At 37.9% G+C, this 16788-nt stretch overlaps 1 protein-coding gene across 12 annotated transcripts in view; it reads left to right on the plus strand.

Moving 5' to 3' along the window:
* The window catches only part of tmcc1a (transmembrane and coiled-coil domain family 1a), a 109581-nt gene that overhangs the window by 61839 nt on the left and 30954 nt on the right, over positions 1-16788 (plus strand). The window contains exon 1 of one of the 12 annotated variants that reach the window (XM_088636516.1): positions 14281-15061. The exons of the other annotated variants lie outside the window; for them this stretch is intronic. Coding sequence (XP_088492642.1) covers positions 15041-15061 — 21 coding nt within the window. The 5' untranslated portion in view covers positions 14281-15040. Of the gene's footprint in view, positions 1-14280; positions 15062-16788 lie in introns of those variants that run through there. 12 annotated transcript variants of the gene reach the window in all.

Below are 16788 nucleotides of genomic sequence, written 5' to 3' on the forward strand. Positions count from 1 at the left end.
ACTTTTCATTTTTTTATTAGTTAAAAAAGTTTCAAAAATCCAATAGATTTCGTTCCACTTCACAATTGTGTCCCACTTGTTGGTGATTCTTCACATAAAATAAAAAATTTATATCTTTATGTTTGAAGCCTGAAATGTGGCAAAAGGTTGAAAAGTTCAAGGGGGCCGAATACTTTCGCAAGGCACTGTATGTTATACCATCTTTAAAAAATGTCCAAAACTTCCAAAATGAAAGAAATATATGCAAATATTGAAGCCAATCTCAAATACTTCTTATTATAGAATTTAGCTTTTTTGACGCTCTGCAACACAAGGTTAATTGTGATTTTTAAATTTTTAAATAGATACATTGTTATCAGGATTTATTGTTTGGAATTTTGTAAAATTTGGATTCTCGATGAGCAGAAATAAAAGACATGCACATGACTGCTTTTGTCTTTAGTGATATGTGAATGCATATATTATCCCTTTCAAATTCACTGTGGGTATCTGTAGGAAAAAGGGAAAATGTTTAGTCACTTGTCTATACTGTAGTAACGTTCACTCCTGAAGTTGTGGAGATGTTATTTAAGTTTGAGATTATAATGATTTTGTTTGATTTAAAATTAAAAATGAACAAAATTGCTGAGGATGTTATCTGAAGAACTGTTGTTAATAAGGCCCTAATAAAAATATGCCCGCTCTCTGGACACGATGAAAGTAGTGATTTTCAATTTCAGTTGTTTAAAGAAAAGGCTTTAGCCGTTGCTCTTCTTTGCCCATGAAAGCAACAGAAATCGGCAACAGACCCCATAACTGAATATTGTAATAAAACCCCAGGAGTGTGGTCTAAAATGGTTCTGTCACAGGTTGTGCAACATCTAATTCATGGATGAGGTTAAGAGCCTGACCCTAAGATGCTAGAATTAAATGTAGCTTCATGAAAAAATAGATTAATATTTAGTTTACCAAACTACCACAATTTAGCACGTACAGTATAATGCACAGATAATAGTTTTTGTAACACTGTATGAAGTCTTTTCTAGTCATGTGACAGTAAGTCATGAGCTGTAAACAGAACAGTTTCCAGTTTTGCTGTGCAAGTTCAACACATGACCCCAGCTCAAGAAGATGTTTGAACTGAGCACTGTTTCCTGGAAAGGCTTATGGAATTGAGATGATGCCTGCTTGAAATTAGTAGCTTGATCTGTTGGTTTCACAATGGCTTCTTACAAGGTAGGACAGTGTACGAATTCAAGGACTGTGAATGCAGTTAATAATTTATCAGGAAAACTGGAATGTAAAAAATGTAAAATGTTAAAAAGGTGATATAAGGCTGCATCATATGAATTCCTAAAATGTTGTTTTCCCCGGCAAAGTCTGTGAGCTGCATATTTTCAGTACCGTGCCAGACAGTAGCTTTGCTCTGTGACTCTCCTGAATGAAACTTTATGGTTCTGGAGTAGCGATGCAGTGGATTCATTCAAATATTTTCCCATAGTGTAGAAACAAAAAGACCATTCTCTTTTAGGAGCTGATTTTCTCCTTAATCTGCAACTAAGATGATAACAGTAATATATTTCTGGTTGCCAAAGACCAAAATGCTGAAAAGAAAGGAGGTCTTGCTAAGCTTAACGTTTATGCAATTTGCTTGGCAGACTCCAGTGTGGTCCAAACAACTTTATGATTCATTTTTGTTTTCCAGCTTCTATCAATGTAAAGCACTGTGCACAGTTGCTAGTGTCACTTATCTCCTATGGTTCTGCCCTCCTCGCTGTCCTTACACTCCAGTTGCATGGCAGGCTCCCCTCACACCACATGCTGTCTCTGTGATCGGAACAGATATGGTGCTGCTAGCTATGCTATCTCGGTGTTCACCTCATGCGGGCAGAAGAATGGGAGATGTTAGAATGTATGAAGTCTCAAGTCTCTCCCAAAATGTCAAAGAGATTGAAATGCATGAGGCACCAAGTCAGCACAAAATAAGAGTAAACTTGAAATGCCGTACAGAGAATTCACATTGTGGCTGCCATTTTGCTTCACAACAGTGAGAGCTAGATTGCTCTGTGAATGATCTATTGATTATTTTCACAATGGCTACTGGGTTTAGCCTTTAAGTTCCATTTATTGTTGTGTTTAATTATTTACAGATCTAACCCACTTTTCTCCTTTGCTCCTTATTGTGTCCCTACGCTGATGTTATTCAAACCAGATTGATTTTTTTGCATGTTTCAGCTTAGAAATCTTATCTTTATTCAGAATAAAGTTACTATTTAACACATTAGCAGATAGTGATATTTCTTTCACATTAAGTCAGCTCTGCTCTAATTTCACCTGAATTGTGTCAGAGGTGTACGAAAAATCTACAATTTTTACTGTTTTGTTTCCATAGAATACTGATCCCACATCAATGTTATTTCAGGACTGAAGAAACAAGTCACCTGTATGTTTTAACACATAGCACTCTGTCTTAGAATTAAAATTGTTGTGTTGTGAAGGCAGCGGCTTGTTTTTAACATTTTATTCATTAAGAATTGTAAGTTATTTTTTATTACAGTATATACCCATACGATTTGTCTTTGCCTTATGCCTTCAAGTGTCACGCTGGGGACTGCTGCATCCTCACAGAGCAAATGTGGAACTTCAGACTGCCTCTTTGGACTTGTCCATTCTTCAGGTCATTCCTCTTTTGACACACTGCAAGCTCTGCAGGGATGTGCAAGAGGTTTAATAGAGCACTGGCCAATTAATCCCAATTTTATTTTGTGTTGCGTTACTTTTGTCGAATTGTTCCTGTCTTCAGTGTTGCCAAAAATAACATGTAGCGATGGAGTTTTGCAGGATGCAGAAACTGGAGGCTCTAGATGGGACTAACAAATGACACACTGCCTCGATATTTGAATTTTTCTTTCTCTCAAAAGTGATAGAATCATCTTCTCAGTCTCTTTCCCCAGGCACAGTGCTGTCATTTGTGCAAGTGGATGGTGTTCTACCTGGGTGCTTTTGATTCACATTACCAGCACGTGCTGCTACTCTGAAACATCGTGCCTGTCGTAAATAGTTAGATGGGGTGAAGGCTCTTGGTAGACCTCTTCCCTGGAGTAACATCTTCTCTGGTTACTTAAGACAGAAAATGCAGACAAACATCTTTACTGTTACTAAGAGAGCTGGAGCTGACATTCAGTGTGTGAACCGAGCAATGCAAAATCTTAAGAGATGAAGCTGTGTAGTCTCCCTAGATAGGCTGCCCTCTGTTTCACATTACAACCCATACTCCTTGACAGGAGTTTCTGTCTCCCTGGTAGGCCAAATCCGTCAAAACACCCCACACACTCCTGACAAACAGCCGATTCTGCACTGAAGAAATAATAAAATATGCTCGGGAGTCTCCTGCCTCAGGAATGGAAAGTTCATCTGGTGATACAGTACGTTTATGGTTAACCTGTAGCTTTAAATTACATCGCTGGTATGCTTCATTTAGCACTTAATGAGCCAGTCTTTACAAGCAAGTTGTTTTCCTTTTTCTTGATAGTGATAGTTTTCCTAGGCCTCAGTTCTTCAAGATATTTTAACAGCATGTGACTTTCAGTGAATGAATTTAAGGCAATAAAGACCTGGATTTATTTTTCTGTATTTAGTATATTAATATATCTCTTCACAGTTGTTTGTGAACTTCAAATTTGTATTCTGCTGTTGGATTGTATTGTATTAAATATTTGTCTTTTCACAAGAACATGAAAAAAGAAATTCAGTTTTGAGGTTCTCTTTGTGTCAATATAAGATCTGATTTTTAAGGCTTTTTTAAACATATACATCTATAAAGGCAAAAGCTAAGCTAAGAGTTGGATAGTGACCTACTGCTACAATTAAATATATAGTATGTCTCACATATTTCTGTCAGAGTTATGGATTGTAGCTTTATAGCACTAAAACGGAGAACTGCAGTATGGGCAGTTTTAGAGGCTTTTAAAACTTATTTTCCCCTTTTATGTTTCTATGTTACTCTAATTACTACACAGCATGGTTCTTTCTTGAGCATTCTTCTATAATACCATTTTCAGATGTGGTAGTCACTGACAGAAAGCAACTTTATCAACACAGCTTACTTCTCAAATGTTCATAAAGAGTTATAATGCAGATAATATATAAATAGCCTTTCACTGTTTCAGTGCAAGCCTGGAGGTTCATTACAAAGGCAAGATAGTTACTATTTGTGTGGAGACCGTCCTCTCTTGACTCAGATGTCAATTGTCTTGGCTCATTTTGAGCTTGCCTTGAAGGTCTGTAAAAAAGTTAATTTATTCTGTCCTTGCTGAAAAAGAATATTTTAACATCCACTTTTTAAACTTTTTTTAAAAGTTTTAAACTTGCTTTGTTATAGAGTTTTGTGTTCACAAGTGTCTTATTAATGTCTTATTAACAAAGCTGTGAATATTCATTTTTTTGTGAATTGTCTCATGAGAACCTGAGAAAAATGGATAGGTCTATTGAATGCTCTATGAGAGATGGGGACATGTTTCTGTTTTTTTTATGTAGAATATTGACAGAATGCATACAATTCTATATTGTCTATATAATTCTATATATGTCTCTATACAAGGATAACTCACAGTGAGCTTGTTTTAGCACGAGGAACCATACCTGTCTTTCTATGTAATAACTCTTCAGGCTCTTTCAGGAGCAGTGATTTCATTTTAATAGTGTGGTGACCAGTTGTCCAAAAAGATCTGACTGTGTACTGTATAAGTCTAACATTATCTCCTTTGTTTTAGACTTTACTATTTTAAAATTATACAGTATAACATTGTATTCTGCTGATGTTTTTGATTGCTGCTCCAAATTGTCCAGATTAGACGCAATGAGCCAACATAAACCCCTTTAGATTGAGTTTTGTATTTTAGTGTCTCCTATCTGACATTTCTAGAGTATGTTTTTTATTGCTTTCATGTATTGCTTTGCACTTGTGTACATTAAATTTAACATACTTTGTACTTTTTCCAGGTCTCTGCCCAGTCTTGAACAGTGTCATGAAAAAAAAATCTTTTGCCAGTTGGCAAAAGCCAAAATAACCTGCTTATCCAGCAGGAACAGAGTTACAGTACTACCTAGTCTCTCTGGGAAAGGACGAGGCTTCTCGGAAAATTCAGTCAGAACACACGGCTTAATTACTTAATTGAGACTTTCTTTTTATCTGCTCTGTGATTAGGCTTTCTGCTTTTCTATTAAACACACCTATTTCTCTTGCTGCTACAGTATATGCAAAACTGCAGTATGTATTGTCAGCCTTTAAGGATGATTAGCTTCAAATAGTGCTCTTAAGTTAGCTGCTTGATTGTATTGATGCGTCTTTTTCCACTGAAAGTGACAATCAATGTAGTACATTTGTCTGGTTGTCTTATCTCAGTTTTAGTTTTTCTTCTGTAATATAAAACTTTGCTTTGATGTAGTAGACACCATGTTTAATGTTCTATATCTAGGCGAATATCAGTGTAGTGTATTTGTTCTTTATGAAACAAATGGCCAATAGAAGACTGGTTAGTACAGTAAATGCCTCCTAGAAGCTGACTAGGAAGATCAGACTGATGATTTGGAGAAGAAGACAGGGAGGGAAGAGCCCTGTCACACTGAATAGACTGGAGGAGGGAATTTGACAAGGGCAGTGCAGTCTGTGTTTTTTTCTGTGTTATGGAATTTTCAAGGTCTTTGGAGTCTACTTGATGACTGCTTTCTGTGACACTTGAACAGCCAGCACCTTGGACAGCTCCACCGTGGGGAGTTTCGGGTGTCTGGGTCCTGTTGTGGGGATATTGGTGGGGGGGGTTATTTATTCACAGTTAGCTTCACAGTAAGCATCTGTGCCAAGGAGTGTGGAGGCCTTTGCTGAATAAGATCTTTAATGTTTCTTTGGCAGGGCTCATCGTACATCGTGTAGCAAGATACAGAAAACCATAGTGGAATGAGTGTACTGGTCCATAGTAAAACAGCATTTCTAAACATAATATTTGACAAATGGGAAAGAAAGCAAAAGAAACTTTTTTTTTGCCAAAAACGCATTCAGACTTTATGTTCAGAGAAAGATGCATGGAAACCATTATAAAAAAAGCAGCTTTCATCAAAGGTCTCCTGGTACATTCACAGCACCATCTTTAAATTTCAAAATGTTTTCCCACTCCTGTCTCCTCGCCTGCACTGGAAAGTCTGCAACAGCCCGGCTTGTTTTTGGCCTCTTGTCACGTCTCAGGGTGAACAGGAACTGCTGGGGAGTAGCCAGCTTGTCTGGGTCTGAACCCAGTGGGCACAAACTCCACGATGGAATTTTCCTTCCCTACTAAGAGCAGCATCTGTCTGTGTGCTGGGTTGATGGCTTTAAAAAAGCCGCCTGGTCTTAAGAGGTCCTGGCCTGGAGGCGACAGCAACTCTTCGTCATGTCCAGTGTGGCAGACGAAAGATAAGAGTAGTGGCCTTGGTCTGTAGAGCTTTCTGAAACACTGCATACACCTTGCCCCTCTCTATGTTTGTTTTGCAGTTTGATGTCCAGTATGGCTTTTAGTATTCTTATCAGGCTCTTTAAGTTTCTTCGTTTTGTCAGTTGCGTTACCAAATCTGCAACCAGATTTCTTCAGCTTTGTCATTTGTTATGTGCTTTACACCAGTGGCTGCTCAGTGCAGGCCTCTGCAAAGCAGTCATTTGTTATTTATGATAATGAAATGCTGCCGAGCTGCGAGACGGTGTTATTATACCCTGTGGGGTGTGCTGTTGTTGTGAAGGCATTAAAATGGAGGCGCTGTACTGCTTACAGAGCATGTGTCTCTTGTATACTTTGACAACTACTAATACTAATGTATTTTGCTTAAAATGCTATGAGTTGGGCACCATTTAATCACCACTGAGTGATACAAAGCTACCACAGTAATTGATCCAGCTGTGTGATTCTTTATAAAGAAATACTAAGATTTGTTAGAAGATGAGAACAATTAAAGTCCTCGTACAGTCTACCAGATGTGAAATTTAGTATAAAAAAAGAAGTTGGTGACTTGAGTTGATGTGATTACGGGCTCTGTGAAACCACTCCATTGGTATTAAATTGTATTGAATTACTGACAGCATTGTCACATGTGCTTTTTCCCTTAATGAGCAGTTTTAATCTCTGGTCCTTTTGGGCCCTAGTGGTTGTTGGTTCATTCCACCTCAGCTCTCAGTTATCTAATTGACACCTTAATTGAAGCAACAGTGTGCTTAAAAGGATTTCTGAAGTGTGTTCAGATGAAAATTAATTATAAAATAGTCTGGTTACGCAAATTAAGGCTTATGACAGTGAGTTTAGCCGGAAAGAAAACCAAGAGCCTCAGGGGGATCTTCAGACTTTGAAAAGCTGTGCTCTAACCTCAGTGTGAACTGTATTTTGTATGAGCTACAGATACTGCAGGTATTGTGAAATATTTATTGTTCTAAAATTTTAACACACTGTGATATTTATGTTGGTGCTGTAATCAAAAGTAATGGGACATTACGTCACTAATTTACATATTAAGTTTCATTTACATTAAAAAACTATTACACTTCAGTTATACCTTGTGAATCTTTAAGTTCAAAAGTTGACATTACAGTGGCTGTTTGTGTTCACCTTCGGCTGAGAAGCCATACTAATAACAGATGCGGCAGCACTCGGTTCTCTTTCAATTTGTTTCTGTTCACAGCTGAGAGTTGTTTAAACACAGATGAGCTACAGAATGATATCCCAGAGCTCAGTGGCTGAAAAAATGTTAGGAGAAAATGACAAAGTTTTAAAAAAAAATACATTTGGATTTAACTTTTGCTTTACGTTTTGTATTGTGACTAAGATACAGTAACCTGCTGTGCATGAGAAAGAGAAGCAGGCAGCAGTAGGGAACTCTACTCACAGTAGAATGAAAAGTGAGGAGGAGGGACACCTTGTGGTTCCATGGTGCAGTGCAGTTTGCTTTCCCTTCTCAACATAATACTTGGACTCTCATTCACAACACCAACAGTGTTGCTGGCATATTTTGTCATGGTGCTTTCAGAGGTCCCATGCAGATTGTGATTTGAACATGGTGTAATTAAACTACAGTGAAGATAATCGTTTGCTGCTCGTCATTTCCTTCCCTTTACTAGATCACCTGATAAGAAGGCAGCCTTTCACTTCAGCTGTCTCTGTCCGTTGGGCAGCCTGCAAACTTTACAGTTTCTTTCTCTAGACCTCCTGTATTGTGCTAGACTCTGAGGAACAAACCATGCCCGTGCTTTCTAGAATCTCACAGAAAAGTCCAAATGTCCCCTTGCGAAAGAAACGCACACAGCACTTAAAGAGCAGAACTTATGGGCACTTTACCCCTTTTTTAAAAACGAACATTACAGAGCTGAAGTTTTTTTTGCCTATTTCAGTTTCATTTCAATGTGTGTGCCGATGTTTTCTGTGACTCAGGCTGGCTGTTTGACTCGTTCAAGTGTGAAAGCGATGAATTGTAAATTTTCTAAGGCAATATTCACAGCCGGACCATACCCAACGGTCACACTTTATTAAAAGGTGTCTTGAATAAGCATTTTCTCTGTAATTATTAATGTGTGACTTTCCATGGTAGTCACAACTAGTTTGGTAAAATAAAATGTGTGAAATAAAAGTTAAAGAAATTCTAAATCCCTGAACTAAAATGTGTTGTTCCTTTTCATGTTCATAAGCTGTTGATATATGATTCATTGTTAAAATAAATGAATCATTAAGATTAATTGTCAAATGCAATTAATTGGATAGAATATACTGTAATCTTAGTATGATATGTATTATATATCTACTCTATGTTATGGTAAACAGGCCTAATAATAAAGCAGTATTTTTTGGGTATGAAACAAAATGAACTTACAAATACCTGAAATTATGCAACAGAACAGAACTAAAAAGACTGAAATACCAGCACATCCAATTTTCTTTAATTTTGTTTTTTTCACGTCACAGGTGTTAAAAAACATTTCTTTTGCTTGTATTATTGACAAACCTATTCCACCTCCTGTTAATGAAGTGCTATGAAGCATGCGGAAAACTGTCTAGACACATAATACAGATGATGAAAAAGGTCCAGGAAAGCTCGACCTGTTTGACTGCTTTCACAAATGTATGTCAATTTACAATTCATCTTGCATGCTTGATACTTCAAAGGCTTGCTGTCCACACCACTGACAGTCTATACTAATAGCTATGCTTAGAGTTTGAACTGGAAAGGATGACAGAGGTTTGAGTGCATGTCTTCAAGAGCCTCGTTCATCAGTACTTGGTGAAACATGTGATGGCAAATCTGCATATAATTAACTTTGCACACCAAATCTAGGTTTGTCATGGTTTACAGTAATGGCGTGTCAGTATAGACTTATGGGAAAGCATAAGTGATTGGGTTACTGCAGGTCATGTAAAAAGGCATTAGTCTACGATACTTTTAACCCTCATATGAGTTGTGTAAGAGTCTGGTAAATAAATTTGGAAAAAATATGTATAGAACTGAATATGATGATGTGCATTATAGCACTTACACCTGAAACCCTGTTTAAAAATAAATCTTCTGTACTATTCCATCAAGTGTACATTATTTTGAAGATCATCAGTTCTTTTTGTGCACTATTAAAAATGTTTTCAGAAACAGAACGAAACAGTGAAATACATTTCCTGTTCTTTTTGTGTTCTGTTGTTTCTGTATCAGTTAGAAAATCAAAAAAATATTCTTTGTCTCTTGCTCTAACTACCATATAAGCATAGCTGCAAGCCAGATTACATCAAAGACTACTGTGGTCTGAGGTTAAGGGGGTGCCTGATGCAAAGCTTGCCTTCTCAAAAGTCAGAGGTCAAGACCAGAGTCGGTGACATAATGTGACTCATGTCATATGATGTTTTGCAGTGCCACTGATAGAAAGGCATTTTTTCATTTTCCTAATCATGTTTGGCGAAAAAAAGTATATTGTTAAAAAAAAGTGTGTGTATGAACACTAAGACACAGGAGTGGTCAGCTGTGTATAAGTAAAGAAAGGCAAACGAATCTTTTACAAGACAGCTTTCAAAGCCTTTTTGCTTAAGTGCACATCTACCTCTTATGGTGGCTTTCAGGCACTGGGGGAGCAGGATCTCTTTGTGGGACTGGTTGAGGTTTTGGCTTCAAGACACAAGGTTTCTTTCAGAGTAAGAGAATGAGGCAGCCGCTGTGCCCCCCAGACATCACCATTCACACATAGACTTGTATTGAGAAGTCATGTTAATCCATTTTTCCAGTTTAAGAGCAAAACCCACCTCGTGTTTTTTTTTTTTTTTTTTTAAGTCATGTGTGCCACCCAGTCTGATGCAAGACGAGTGCTTTGGAAACCAAGCAGTATGGTGCTACCGCGAGTAAACGAGGGCACAGCCCCCACAATAGTCCTGTGGCAGCAGCTCCTAACTGGAACTGATCCAGGGCTGACCCAGTTCAGAACAGCCATTCAGAAAATACCACTGGGCAGCATTCAAAATAAAAAGCTAGCTCGGCTTTCTCTGCCTTCTTTCCTGTATGGCTAAGTGAGTGGAATCTGAATTTTTGTACTGGACCCTGTTAGCTCTTAGCTAAAATGAAACAAGATGATGTTAACATATATTCTTGTAAGACTTAAACCGCGGCTCCTTTTCTCTGTTGCGATTTCAATAATATACCAAGTGCTGTTCAATCACCATTGTTATCTTTCCTTGCCATGAGGTAGCCAGGATTATTAACATGGACAAATGAAAGAACTTTCCAAGAGATAAAAGATACTGTGGTAATTCAAAAACAGTATAAATAGACATCTTAGAATAAAAGCTTGGCATATGTAATGTGTCTGTTTAAACAGCAGTTTAGGACTACAGATGAACAGTTCACTGAGAATGTACTGCTGTTCTACAGTGACTGTAATTTTTAAGACTGTTGCAGAGGCATTTTTTATTTCACATTTGGGATGTTGATGTTAAAAACGTATTTGCCATCAAAGGAGAAATCTTTATAAATAGCCTGTGAATTTCTGTGTATAAACTTGGTGTGCCTTCTTAACAGACTGAGCCTTAGTTTTGCTGTAGCATTTGGAGAGCTTTCTGCTGTGTCATCCTTTATTTCACCAGAGATTACATTTTCATTTTTACACTGAAAAGAAGGAGATAGATTCTGTTTGCTGCCATGTGTTACAGTATATTCTGGTGAATAACACAACTTAATTTGAGCGTACAACCTCACAGTCTGCGGTATAGGACTTTTTGGAGCCTTTTAAAAAGAAACGTATATAAGAATGTGTTGATCATTTGGCTGGAAACCCATTGCTGAAAAACCTGTGTGTTTAAGGTTTGATTGAACTGCATCTTCATACTGCATTCTGCCGTTGGAAGTGAAGACTTTGTCTCGTACTGTCTAGGGAAACCTTATTCCAAATCAGATAATATAAGAAACTGTGGTACTTTACTGCAGTAAAATCGCCTGCACCTGCACACGGACACCCTTTCACATAATACCACTGTTTTAAACAAATGCCGTTTGTTCCTGACAGGGCAGTGAACTCCCAGGAACCTTCCCTGATTTCAGGCCATTCATGCAAAACTAATTCTGTGAGTTCCAACTGTCATCCACGGATAGGCTTTCTTCCAAATCACACCATTCTAGACTTGTTCGTCCTTTGACCCCTCTGCTTGTGTAATGTTGTCAATCTCTTTGAGCTCCCACTATTAGTTTGATGAAGAGTACTTGTCAGCAGTTTCTGTGTATTGGGAACTAAGCCCATAAACCCCTGCGTCTCTAATGTCTCTAAGGTGGGATATCAAAGTTCATCTCAGCTGTGCTCCACCATGCCAGTTTTATAAATCAATTTAATGCGTTTCAGCAGTTGTTTCATTTTACTGTGGACTGAGCGGCAGTAACATACAGTACAGTACTGACAGGAACACAGGCACAACAAATGAGTATTGGAGCAAATAGCATTTCATGTGTCTTTAATGGCTCTCTGCATATGTGCAATAGAAAGTTTAAGTATTTGTCTTCACATTGTAAATCCACTCATATCTGCCCTTTTAGATTTAAAATGAATCCATGTCCTTAGATTTATTGAAGAAATGTTTTAAATGACCACTTTGATTACTGTCACAAACCAAGCTATGTCTTGGAGTTCAGTGTGTTTCTGAGGCTTTTTTAAACTGTAAGCATGCTGCTGTCTCTGTAAAAAAAGGGCGAAAAGAGCACATGGAGGAAATCAAAACACATCATACTTCAAACAGAAGTGTCCACATAAGATTAACAACATGTGTAGATTTATTTAGACAATTCTAAAACGTACTGTAGATGCTGTTGTGACTTGATTTCATATGTAGTCTAGACTATACAGTTCTCTTGTGTTAGATGCCTATTTTTATCCAACAGGTATGAGTATATGGACCCACAGTCAGAACAAAATATTTACAAAATTAAACATTTTACATTGAACCAAATAACGTACCTTTGGTATAACCATACATATTTTACAGTCCTTTAGAGATAAAGATGACCTATTTTAATGGCTGTATTCAACATGAATAAGTTATTTGTGTGAACTTTTTACAGGTAAACATGTGATACCTTTTCATATTCCAAGGGTGAGAAAGCACCTTTCAGTGCTTTTTTTTTCATGCTTATGAACGTGCCAAGAATCTTTGAAATTCCAGCAGATAGTGGTTGTACTTGTTTCTCCAAAAATAGTGTAGTGACAGGCTGCAGAGCCTGTAAGCTCTTGGTAGCTGCTAGGGGTATTACAGTATGTCGTTCATCTGCACTCCTGGGGGTTCCCAGTGCTTCCTCACTGTTTAAGCAGAACATTCCAAAAGATATCTGTACTTTCAGATTCTGTTAGTAACCTTGTTGTTTATTAAGGGTAGTATTACTTCTTTCAGTTTATAGTCTGAAGTGGAGTGAAAGCTTTAGTAACACTGTTCTTTGTACAGAACCACAAGGTAAATGCCACTCAATGTCCCTTTGTCTATTTGGGCTTCAGAAAAGAAATGAGGAGTGATCTCTTGACCTGCTGCATTACACAAGGAAATCAGTGCCCTTAAAGAAAAGGTGTAACTATTCTCAAGCTGATGTGGGATTTCCTTTAATAGGAAGGAAGTAGGATCTGATGTTAAGGCACAGATAACTCTAAGATTGTCTTATTGTTGTTGTTCACCTTGTCACATATATATTTCTTAATGACAAGTGACAGTCTGCTTTGTTTTATAGGATTAATGAAAAAAGAAATCAGTGGTTTGGTTTTGTTGCTGATAGCTCTCTTTCTCAGTTGCCTGATGTGACCAGTGAAGTGCATTGCTAGCTTTCTCTGTTTCGCACTCTAGGGGCTGGTGCAGGTTTTTAAGCGTCTTGCTGATGAAGTGTTGTCCATTGGGATGGGGGTTTGGGATTGGGACTGACCTGCTGAGTTTAATGAGCTTTATCCCTGTCTGCCACCTCAGCTTTCAGACCCAGCCTCTGACTGAAGCCACTAAAGATGAGAAAGAAACAAAGGAATGAGATTAGCCAGGTGTTGGTTTAAAGACAACAGCTTTCTAACTGGCCTCTGTGCAGAATTTTTAGCCTTGCACTTTATTCTGATTACAAAACACTAAAGCTGAACAGTTAGCCAGTGAGCTGGGAGTACTCCCACTACGTTAAAGGTCCAAATAGAAACAAGGTCAAAGGGGTGGCCTGTCCTTCTCAATTTCTTTAAGGAATTATATGGAAGAAAGCATTTCACACATCTCTTCTTTTAAGAACAAAACATTCTATTGTGCTGTCTCCGGTTTTCTTTAACTTTTTGAGTGCCGTTTATTTCCACAAATCCAATAGCTTTTTTTTAAATACTATGAACCTGAACACCCCGTATGCACACATTTTGTTATAGAGAGCTGGTGTCACAGTAATGTAGTAATCTCCCCCTCTTTCCAGGACTGGGCTCATGTGGACTTCAAAGGAAAACTTGAGTTTAAACTAACTTTAGTTTATTGAAAATAAAAGCTCATACTGTAAATTGTAAACCATGGGTCACGGGTACAACCATTTCCTTACAACTTCCACCTCATTCCCCAAAAACAGTCTTATGTAAGCTGTCTTTTCATTCAGCTTGCCCCTGCTTCCTCTCTCCTCTGCTGCTGTCCCTCATTAATTCATCTTTTTTTTTCTCCAAGTTATGCAGCACTTTTGGCAGTGGAAGCACCCTATAAACTCAGCTCAACAGCCCTGCCTCGCTTCGGTGCTAATTGGTTCTGAGCAGCACTCAGAGAGAAAAAGTAACACGCTCTTGTTGGTAAAGTCATATGACTGTCTAATCCCAAGAGGGCTTTAAGCTCCATGAAAACCCATGCGCTTTCTGAGCAGTCCTTCTTTACACACTTGTTTTTTTTTTTCAAATTTATTATCGCAGAAGGCAACAGCGGATCTCAGCAGTTTTTAATACCAGCAGCAAGGAAACCACCAACCCTTTCACAGGAGCAAAAGTGCAAATAATTAGATTAGAGCCAGCAAGAGGATAGAGACTCAGGGCATGCGCGTCCATACGCAGACTCTCTCGCAGTTTTTAAGTTCTTATTGTTTATTGGCATTTTCGCTACATGCAGAGAGAGCAACTCCAGTATCTCCTTGAATAGCCAGTCTGTTGTCAAGTCCTGTCTGTGCTTTTCATCTCGGTTTTGTACAGTCTCGCCAATCTGTGGCAATCCATGCCCAGAAACTTCACTGTTAGCTCCAAGACTAATCTGCCAGAATTTGAGAGAAGACTTCCCTGGAGCTGATTTCTGAAGACGCTGTCAGTGTTCCAGATTTCCGTGCCTTTTAAATCGATACCAAGAAGGCTTCCTCTTGGCTCTTTGGATCTGCCTGCTGCATGATGCCAGCTTCCAAAAGCATCAGAGCAAGATGGCTTGTGGTTACCTGATGGGCAAAACCTTTGCTCATTGCCCCTTTTAGGGAACGATTCACACAGCACTTCCTCAGGACCTGGGATGTTTGATCTGAAGGACTAAGAAAGGAAGGCTCAGTAGATGGAGACTTAGGACAGCCATCTCTTCTCATGGAGGTCATTCTAAGTCTGGTAATGCTGACTGTTTCATATGACCTCAGCATTAATGTACCTTCTTTTATATTTAGTGTTCTACTAAGCAGGCAGCAAGGTATCAGAGAGGTGACATTTTCAGTGTTTAGGGGTGTCAAACTATAATGTGGCCTATAATATATAAACAAACTATAATATTTGTTTTTTGGTTTTAGTCTAAAAACATTAACTCAGAAAATTGAAAATCAAATTTCTCTTAGGACTTTTAAAAAGTGAAGAAAGCAAAGTAAGTAAAAATGACTGTTGTGGTTCCTCTTAGTATGAACATAAGACACTACAGTATGTTACTGGCTGCTGTTAATACATCATAAAAGTCTGATTTTTACTTGTCAGTTCCTTTTGTGCACGGTCTGCAGGAGTTTATAGAGATTGTGAAATAGCTCTGTGAAAATGAAATTAACTTTAGATGGATTCAGACCTAATTTATTGGGCTTTCACACCAAGAACAGCAGCAATAAAAATGTGGCGTTTCACAGCTAATAAAAATGAATATTGATGTGTTCGGTTTGAAATGTATATTTATTCTTTTTTTTTGGTAGTTTTGTTTTCTTTTCCTTCTTAAGTGGGGTTCTCCACAGGCTTATTAATATCTATGGGATACGAGTGATATTGCATTAAGATTAATTTATGCCTAAACAGGACATCTTAAAAGCTAGAAGCAACATTCCGCAAACTGGCTTTAGGTATTGATTTTGAAAAGTAATTTCTCTCAGAGCACTACAGCAGAATGGCTTTAGACAATATCCTAATGGATTTTCAGTTTATAGTAAAGTGAAGGCTGCAGAGATGTTTGGATGTTAGTACAGAAAAAACGTGGCAGTGAAGAGGTTACTGTGTTTTCTTCAGAAGGAGACACAGCAGCCTCATTTCCTGGGTTTCTCTTGGACTACAGAACAAAAGCGTCCCTGGCAGATTTGGTCTCACTGTGAGAGTCTGGCATGATGTATGCACATAACTGCATGGCTGGTTCCATGCGGTGTTATGTAATTGTCCATAAATGTTGAATGGATGGTATTGTTGTGAGAGAGGGAAAAAAAGGAGATTTTCATCAAAACAGGGCTTTTGTGTAAATATTAGGGCAGCTTAATTTGACCTTACTGTGATGTTTGTCTCAGCCATTTCAAAAGACAGCTTGGCAAATAAAACAGTGTGGCGCAGACCTTTTGTCATTAAAGTGAGCCAAAACCCTCATTTGCTATGGATGTTTGCTCTGAACGTGTCAAAATGAGGGCCCTCTTTTTGTTTACCTTAGCTTTTTAATTGGAAGAGAAGTGATGTTTATTTCAGACGGAAATCAACACAAAAACTTATCATCCTAACACAGTAAAACTGGTATACTTTCAAGCATTTTTTATTTTCTTGTTATTTGTCAATCATTAACAACTTTGAAACAATTGGCATTTCTGTGTCTTAGAACTGCGATGCAAATGCTTTACTTTATAAAATTATCAACATCATAATCTGTGGAGCATTTGAGAAGTTTTGTTAGTGTCTGTGATTTATTTACCTGTGTTTTTTTTTACATTGTCTTCACATAATGGTTGCTTGAGTTGTTGCTATGGTTGTGAAAGTAATTATGTTCAGGAATAGTTAGGACCAGTACATTATGTAATAAGTTTTTGTTGTTTTATGGGTGATGAAACAAGACCAAGTGTAATATTATTATATTATCTTGTCATTAGTGAATGTAAAAAACTGTGAAGTGA

The sequence above is a fragment of the Lepisosteus platostomus genome, chromosome 6 (genome assembly GCF_059453375.1).
Source record: "Lepisosteus platostomus isolate fLepPlt1 chromosome 6, fLepPlt1.hap1, whole genome shotgun sequence".
NCBI lineage: Eukaryota > Metazoa > Chordata > Actinopteri > Semionotiformes > Lepisosteidae > Lepisosteus > Lepisosteus platostomus.